Source organism: Pyrus communis, chromosome 11 (assembly GCF_041283825.1).
Source record: "Pyrus communis isolate YQ-2024b chromosome 11, ASM4128382v1, whole genome shotgun sequence".
NCBI lineage: Eukaryota > Viridiplantae > Streptophyta > Magnoliopsida > Rosales > Rosaceae > Pyrus > Pyrus communis.
The window spans coordinates 23,878,671-23,888,164 of NC_142575.1; the positions used below are offsets into that span (position 1 = coordinate 23,878,671).

At 35.8% G+C, this 9,494-nt stretch overlaps 1 protein-coding gene across 1 annotated transcript; it reads left to right on the forward strand.

The window, feature by feature from the left end:
- The first annotated feature begins 1,386 nt into the window (after window positions 1-1,386).
- On the forward strand, window positions 1,387-5,348 carry LOC137741354 (indole-3-acetate O-methyltransferase 1-like). Its single transcript, XM_068481077.2, has 4 exons — window positions 1,387-1,628; window positions 1,740-2,156; window positions 3,609-3,884; window positions 4,799-5,348. Exons 1-4 carry the CDS (start codon window positions 1,518-1,520, stop codon window positions 5,150-5,152), a joined length of 1,158 nt encoding a protein of 385 aa, XP_068337178.2. The 5' UTR covers window positions 1,387-1,517; the 3' UTR covers window positions 5,153-5,348.
- Window positions 5,349-9,494: the final 4,146 nt, after the last annotated feature.

The window sequence follows — 9,494 nt, forward strand, 5'->3', positions numbered from 1 at the left end:
ACCACATATATATGTATAAATTAAATGCAATAGCAGTTCTCATTGTCTCTGCATTTTTTTCCATCTTTTTTTTTATTGACATTGTCTCTGCACATTGAACAATAGGGTTTTTTCTTCCCCGAACCATACAAATATTGTTTCCAGTGGACACGAAGTTGTTTCTGATATGAAGGTTCAGAATACAACTATTGCTTCCAGTGGACACCAAGTTGTTTCTGATATGAAGGTTCAGAACTTGAACAAAGGCAAAGGAGAGGCCAACCCTGCCAACAATTCCGAATCCCAGGTTAGTTTTAGTTTTTGTTTTTCTTTTCCTTTTTTCATCTTTGTATATCTCACCTTTTACTTTAATATTTTTATTCATTTATTTATAGAAAAGTTAAAATTTTTGTTAGGCTCAATTTCTTTATCAAATAGTCACGAAATTACAATTAAAAACCATCAAGTGATTAGGGTAAAGATTAATGAGTGATTAGTTGTTTTGACATTAAAAATGATTATATAGAGAATTTTAGTCAATTACAATTTAACTCTGATTTAATTCGATTATGTTTCAGGATAATTTTGTTAGTTTAGCATGAAAGTGACTCAAGTGCTAAATATTTTATTATATTTGAAAAAAAAGATAATAAGAAAATGAACTCAACTACCACGAACCTAATTTTGCTCAGACCAACACAGTTGGGCTTACTAGTACTGAACCCTAGCAGAAGTAGAAGAAAGAGAAATCATCTTTCTGCTCGATTCGAGGGAAATTCTAGGGTTTCAAATATTCTGCTCTCTAATATGAGGTCGGAATAGATCTGAACGGAGTGTTTGTCGATCAAGTTTAGAGGAGGAAAGGGACGGAGGAAGTCGGCTTGCAGAGGGCCAAAAGGAGATAAAATGTCAAAGTGAAGTCAATTTTACAGTATTTAAGTTTAACTTTCAACTAAATTCTTTCTTCATGTTGCTTAATTAGATTTAGCTAGGAACTATTCATCAAGTGACTTTAGCATTTGGGATAGCTAGGTAGTTGAAAGTTTGATTTGAGAGTTTTTAGGTTAAAATAATCAGGTTTGTTGGAGATACTGTATGTTTTAGATTAGGTCATGCCTTGACAAAATGTTTAATTTCTTTCCATGTGGTTTTATTTATCAATTTGGTCACGGTCTTTGTTTTTGTTAATATTTAAGGCATAAGATTAATTTTTCTTTAATTAACTACACAAAAGAAAACTAAAATTTGATTAAGCCCATAAATATTACTCAGTATTTTTAAAAATTTGGTGCACATGAAATATTCTTTAGGGAACACAATTAAAAGAGCTAGCTTGCCATCATGCCACTCCAAAATGCACTACTATATCATCATACTTTATTGTCACTCTTCTAAAAAACAACTCCATTTCTCTCTGATTCTCCCCTCCTCCCTCTATATATACTCCACCATTTACCAACTCCGCCCTTTACCCTCAAAATACTCTTGTAATCTTAAACAGCAATACTACTTCTCACTCATCATATTCTTAATTTCTTATGGCTCCCAAGGGAGACAACGTCGTAGTTTCTAGTATAAAGCTCGAGAAGATATTTAGCATGAAAGGAGGCAAAGGAGAGTCCAGCTATGCCAACAATTCCCAAGCCCAGGTAATAGCTAGTTCATTAAACTAATTTTTTATTTTATTTTATGAATTTAGCACTTAATATGTTTCAATATTTAATATTATCCAAATAATTGTGTTTTAATTAAATTTTCAGGCCATACATGCAAGATCTATGCTTCACCTGCTAAAAGAAACCCTAGACAGTGTGCGACTGAGCTCTCCAGAAGTGCCATTTGTGGCTGTGGATCTTGGATGCTCAAGCGGAAGCAACACTATCTACATAATAGATGTGATCATCGAACACATGACCAAGCGCTATGAGGCCTTGGGATATGACCCCCCTGAGTTCTCGGCATTTTTCTCTGATCTCCCCAGCAATGACTTCAACACGCTGTTCCAGCTCATCCCTCCTATGGCCAACCACGGCGGCAGCATGGAGGAAACGCTTGCCGCTGACAACCACCGCTCCTACTTTGCTGCTGCCGTCCCCGGTTCATTTTACCGGCGGCTCTTCCCATCGAGGTCCGTTGACCTTTTTCACTCGGCGTTCTCCTTGCATTGGCTCTCTCAGGTAATTAAGTAAAGTAGTTAATAATCTTAGTTAGTTACCTAATTACATGGGATTTTTTAATAGAATAATATAGTATGTACAAAATTTTAAGTTGGTGATGACAAATATGCAAAACCAATTAATACTTGTTTGTATCCAAGGAAACTATGCCACATATCCCCGCTGATGCAAACAAATACTCAAAAGAAGGCGAAGAAAGAAGGAAAAGTATACGTTTTTCTTGCTGGTTTTGAATAGGTCAAAAAAGTTGATGCCATGAATTATGGTCTCGAGGTTAAAAGGAACTTGTCATATGAAAGACAATTATGTTTTATGTTCGTCCTTTTAAAATGTCATCTTTGAAAGTGAGATGTGTAGTGATATTCCTCTTCACTTGTAAGTGAGAAGTTTTAGATTCGATTCTTACCAAAGGAGAAGTTGAACCACATTATTGCTAGCATATTGTGAGGTTAAACTCACCCTCATTTCCCTTAATGTAGATAATATAGTTTTAAAAAAAAATAAATGTCTTGATGCTAGACAATGGCTAAACGTTACGATATATGTCGATAGTATACTAAGGGAAACCTTTTGTTTGTATGTCATTCAACTCTATTAGTTATCTAATTACTTTATACGATTTTAGTAATATATATAAAAACTAAGAATAATATGGTAAATTGCATTGCTCAACTGCTTACTTACTCATTCTCATTTCAGATTCTTTATTTTTACCATGATTGCTATCTTATTCAACACACATTTGAGTATGTACGCTTCATCAAATATTATTACCTTATCCTAACCATTGTAAAAATAAATTTAATTATTATTATTATTAAAGTAAACTTTGTGTTCAAACCTTAATCATCTACAGCTAGCTAGATTGGCTAATTAAGTTTACAAAGATAAAATAAAACTAATCATGGCTTGTTATATTTAATTAGAAGCAAAAGCTTCTGAATCATTTCATTCAAGTCCAATTTACCTAGCTAATACTTTTCCTGAGTGCTCAAGTAACTAGTAACTGCTGTATAAAAATAAAAAAGTAGCTAGTAACTGTTCGACCATAAAAAAAGTAGCCAGTAACTGAAAGCGAAACTACGTTCAAGGAAACGACTAAAAAGTCAAATAAGTTGAACCAAAACGAACAAAAAAAAGGTGAGTGAGCCTGGTCAAAATGTCTTGAAGAATTTACGCAACATGGCTCATGATGCATGCTTTTTTGCAACATGCTTGGGATTTTCAACAGCCATAAAACAATCTTGTTGTGTGGTTAAAAATCAAAATACACTTGGATGAACATATAAAGCATTTGTAGTTCAAATAATTAACAATATGTATTTTTATACTCAAAAGTTTTAAGAACGGTTTTCTCTCTTTTAATATCGTTTGTATAAAATCAAAACTTAGACATCGATAATATTAGCAATAATATGATAATTGTTAAATCTCTTATATATGGGGACCCAGGTTCCAGAGAGTGTGCTGGACAAGAGATCAGCAGCCTACAACAAAGGAAGGGTGTTTATTCATGGGGCAAATGAGAGCACAGCTATTGCCTACAAGAAGCAGTTCCAGACAGACTTGGCAAGCTTTCTCAGGTCCAGAGCCAAGGAGCTCAAGAAGGGAGGCTCCATGTTTCTTGTCTGCTTGGGTAGGACCACAGTGGACCCCACTGACGAAAGTGGCCCAGGCCTTCTCTTTGGGACCCACTTTCAGGATGCTTGGGATGATCTTGTCCAAGAGGTAATCATATATTTAATTATATATGTCACGAGAAATACATTATATAGTAATGTTTGTTTTGTGTGCAATGTGCATGCATAATACCATAGGGCTATAGGGCTATAGAGCTAAGTCACATTTTATTTTTGTGCTTCAATTGGCAGACCAAAAAGCAAAAGAGAAATTAAACACCAAAAACAAATAAACAAACAAGAAAGGAGATATGCATGATTAGATTAGGTGTTATTGGTTTCACAAGACCTTTATCATGAATTTTCACTGGTTATGATTAAGTTGGGTTGATTCTGGTCGTTGGATGCTAACCCTAAAACTGATCTGGCATGGCCCTTCCATTTGTATATTAGTACTGTCGGCAAAATAATTATATATTATTGGCTGCCGAGTGGTCCATGTTATTGAAAAATGGGATCAATGTGATAGCTTGATTTTAAAACCAAAGTGATAATCATTTCTTGTATCACAGGACAAGGGCCATTTGGATAAGTTAGATGACCAGTGTTCATAAAAAAATAAAAAAATATAAAATTTGAAGAAGGAGACCTAAATTACGTACTTATGATCTTCTAATAAGTGGTAAACTTATTATTGCAAAATCTTCTTGGTTGGTATGTATTTTTACATATGCTCTCTTATTTTATTCTCCGTTTTATCGCTAACTCGTTCAAATTAATCATGGAACAAATTAATTATGAAATTATAGCATATAAAACTTGCCTTCATTGAAGACCTTATCTTTTATAAGAAATGTGATCAATAATATAATAATTTATATGGCTACAAATAATTTCAGAAAATCATATATATTTGGATTTGGATTTATCGTTTCTTATAACCTTACTATACTACTTTTGAGTTTTTACATATAAAGTTTTGATCCATAGGTTTATTAACTATGAATGTATGTTTTTTTGCAGGGACTTATCACTAGTGAGAAACGTGACAGTTTCAACATTCCTGTGTATGCATCAAGTTTACAAGACTTCAAGGAAGTAGTGGAAGCCGATGGCTCATTCACCATAAACAAGCTTGAGATTTTTAAAGGAGGAAGTCCCCTTGTTGTGAGTGAACCTGATGATGCTGCTGAAGTCGGTCGAGCCCTTGCCAACAGTTGTAGGAGCGTTGCTGGAGTCCTCGTCGATGCACACATCGGTGACCACCTTGGCAATGAGCTGTTCTCAAGGGTGGAGAAAAGGGGCACAACCCAAGCCAAAGAGCTACTGGAGAAGTTACAATTCTTTCACATAGTGGCCTCACTTTCTCTTGCTTAATTAGGGAGTGTGCCCTTTTGTTCTTCTATAGTAGTGTGATCTTTATGTTAAGCAATATGCAGAAAAGAGAACAAAGAGATTGCAGAAGAAGAAGAAGGAGGAAACAGAGAAGGTTTATAGAGAGAGAGAGAGAGAGAATAAATTTTCACTTGTATTTTCTTGAATGATTTCTGGTTACAAGGATACAGTTGCTTTATAGGTGAATACTCAGCTAACTACCTTATCTGAATCTTACAATACCAACAATCCTAACTACTTTATCTGTTTAACTAATGATATGTGTCATGATCCACACCCTCCATATCCTATATACTCTAACATCACCCTGCAAGCTCATGGAGGTCCAAGCATGAGATTGTTGCAGTGAGTATTGAACAATGGTGAACTCAGGGCTTTGGTAAAAATGTTAGCAAATTGTTCGGAAGAAGAGAAACTGAACCAAGAAGCTTCTTGACAGATGACCATGGTATAAGATTGTCTCCCTCCCTCAACCTCATGGTTGGAGTATCAAAATATGAGATTGTTGCAAGGAACAGAGCACATTATCTTCAACAAGTGACAAGTCAAACTAATACCCTTGTCATCAACATCCTTAGACTTGTACAGTTCATGAAGAGCAGAATTTGATATGTTATGAAAGACCGATTGAATTCTTTCAACCAATTGCACAAGTAATCTAATTATAGCAACAAGAAATTCCAACTCAAATTGGAAAGCCAGCTTAGCAACCCAGCAATTAAGAAGGAAGAAATCATTCTCAAAGTACATCCAAGATAAATGCTTCTGAACAAAAACTTAGGGCATCCACCTTTGTCAGTAATTAGCATATGGTATGCTAGCTTAAGATCAACAATACTTGCACCATCACATAACCTACTCAAGGTATGCATTTCACCAAGTTTTCCAATGTTGTCATAGTCTTCTTGCTAGTGGTAAGAGCATATATCTAATAAGGTATTACTTGTTTCCAGAAGAACGCCACCAGTCTTTGAATTTCCCAAAGGGAATCGTGTTGATTTTTCATCAGGTGATTTGATGTTAAGATTAGATTCGAGTGATGGAAGGTAACTTGTAGAATGGCATAAGGAAGGTGATATATTGATTTCATGATTTGAGCACTGAAATGATGGTGTCAATGGAGTGTGGTGAGTGTGGTTTTGTAAATCATACAACTCAATAGACAAAGTAGAGCTTTCTTTGTTGCCACTATTTCCAGCTTCTTACCAAACATGCTTTCAATTCTTTCCTTATCAACTCATTCACTAGTCATGTCGTTAGTCACATCATGTTCTATTGGAATATAATCTCCCCTTATGCCATAAACATGATTACATCCATTGAAGCATCCATCATTGGGCCAACAACATTCACAATATTTTGTCAGTGGAGGATGAGAGTTAAGAATTCCTTGAGATATTTTCAATGTACTTTGACATGATTCAAGGGCTGAAATTGAAGAGTGAGTATTAAGTATGTGATAACAATGAGCAGCAAAATGACCCTTCTGTGAATTAGGATACGAAGATTGAGGTGAGCCAAGAACTCCTGGTGAAAATTGAGGAAAAGACTTGTATGTATTAAACCTTGGACCGTTATTGTAATGGAATCGGCCTTTACCACATCACACGACATTAGACAAGTGAGATGGCATTGTATACGATTGGTTTTGTCCAGTGAAACTGGTATGTATAACAGTCATTGGAGGTGCAGATGAATAGGTCCTTTTTTTGTACAAGTAAGTGACAACACTATGGTTCCTCCAATTACATATTTGACATAGCTCAGGTGAATCAATGATTTTTTAAATACAATTAGCTGCACTATGACCTTGTTGAGCACATAATTGGCAAATGATTATAGAATAAAAAGCTCCATTATTAAGCTGGGAAGTGAATTCATGTACAACACATTTAGGATTAGAATACCTTTGGCCGTGATTATACTGAAACTTGCATGTACCTATGATTTTGAGTAAAAGGATTGATTGTGTCCACTGCCTCCATTGCATCTAGGACTGGCATAGAAACTAGAATGACAATTGCCTTGAAATCCCAGATTTTGTGTATAGCCATTTGATGCAGATGATCCATGACCATAATTGGTAGTAACTGAGTCTTTGGAACCCTGTCTTTGATCATGTGCCACCATAGTAGAGAGGAATGGTATTGATGAATTGTTTTTAACAAAAACTTCCTCTACAAGCAATTGGGATTGAAAATCTTTGAGACAAATAACATTTTCTCTGCCATGGATCACACATCTAAAGGTGTTATACTCGGATGGCAAGCCACTAAGAGCAAGAATAATAATATCCTCGCCTTCAAATGTGACTCCAGCAGCAGCATGAAAATCTCTTGCTTCCTTGATTCTTTGCAGGTACTGAGTCACAGAATCAGTGCCTTTCTTGATGGTATAAAGATTTGATTTCATTTGAAAGATTGTAGCCCTACTCACGATAGAGAATTGTTCTTGGAGCCTAACCCATAAATCCCTTGCACTTGTGCTACCAATAGCACAAGAAATTGTAGAAGGGGATAAGGTTGTAGTAATGAGATGCATAAGTGCCCTATCATGCATTTCCCAAACCTTGTATTCATCTGTCTCAGTTCTTGAAGATGAGACACCAGTCGTTACCGCAGAATCCCAGAATAAATAGAAGAAAATTGGGAAGGACACATATTTGTGCCATCAACAAACCCCATAATCCTATAACCTTCAAGCATTAATTGCATCTGAAAGTGCCATTGAAGGTAGTTGTTCTCATCCAACTTGAGTGAAACCGAAGTTGAAATGGATGAAACTAACCCCGTGATCAGTGAACGCAAGATCTGCAATTGACTCGCGGTAACCGTGTTGATCAGTTTTCTCAGAGAACTTAAAACAAACACTTGGTGTGTAAGAACTTGCAGAAAACAGATGGCAAAAATGGGTAATAATCACAACCTAGAAATTCAGAAAAGAAATCACAGAAAGATTGTAGAAGAAAGAAATAGGTAGCGGAAGAAAATAACTAAGGATAAAAAAAGCTTGCAACGAAGCTTATTTGGCTCTGATACCATGTTAAGCAATATGCAGAAAAGAGAACAGAGAGTTTGCAGAAGAAGAAAGAGGAAACAGAGAAGGTTTAGAGAGAGAGAGAGAGAGAGAGAGAGAGAGAGAGAAAGAGAATGAGTTTTCACTTGTATTTTCTTGAATGATTTCTGGTTACAAGGATACAGTTGCTTTATAGGTGAATACTCAGCTAACTACCTTATCCGAATCTTACAATACCAACAATCCTAATTGCCTTATCTGTTTAACTAATGACATGTGTAATGATCCACACCCTCCATGTCTTATATACTCTAACACTTTAATTATTGCATAGAAATCCAAAACACAAGAAGAGAGGAAAAAAGTTATGGTTGGGCATACTCTTTTTTCTTTCTTTTTGTGTGCTCGTACTTTGTTGACTGTGGTAGTAACCTTTATTAATATGCCTATAGGGCTTTGTGACTATGTGTTCCTCTGAAATGAATCAGGTAAATGAAACATTAATTAGTACAAAGTTAAAATCCCTTCTTACTTTAATCTTCCTTTATGTCATGTTATTGTGTCTGGTTTAATGTGATATATATTTGTATGAATGAGGAGTTTCAATTTTACCCAACACCTTTTGGGTTTTTGAAATGCCATTTGATTTAGTTATCTATACTTTTCACTCTTCCTTAACAACAATTTAATTGTTTTTAAGCAAGGTTGCTGGGTTGCTGGGTTGATAGTGAACAATGGTAGTTCTTTCAGTTGCTAACTTATCAAAGGTGTTCTTTTCAAAAGTTTTGAATTAATTGCTAATTTTTAATTCACGTAGGCTGCCTTGTTATTTTTTTGTCAAAATGATAGATTTAATCAATATGAATAGAAATGTTTACATCCTCTGCAAGAATGTTGAACAGAAAACTTGGGAATAGAAGTCCCCATCTATGAGAGCCCCCTCTACTGTTGACAAACGAAACCACCGAGTGAGCTGAGCTGCCCTATTGCAAGCTCGCGGCACAAAACATACTCGATGGATTCCATTTGAATAGCTAGCTCTCGGATGTCAAATAAGATGCAAGCAACTGTAAAATCTGGTTCCCTTTCTCCTTTGAGCATTGAAATTAATTAAGTTGATGGAGTCCGATTCCAATATAACATGTTTAAGTCTTTCCTCCACGCATGCAGTCAGATCATCCCTTACGGCCTCAGCTTCCACGGCAAGGCTCAATGCGGCCAGCAGTCCACCTTCCATTTGAAACCAACCTGCGCTGTTCCTCACGACCCTCCGAGTTCCTCCTGATATTGTGTCCGCTTGCCATGCTCC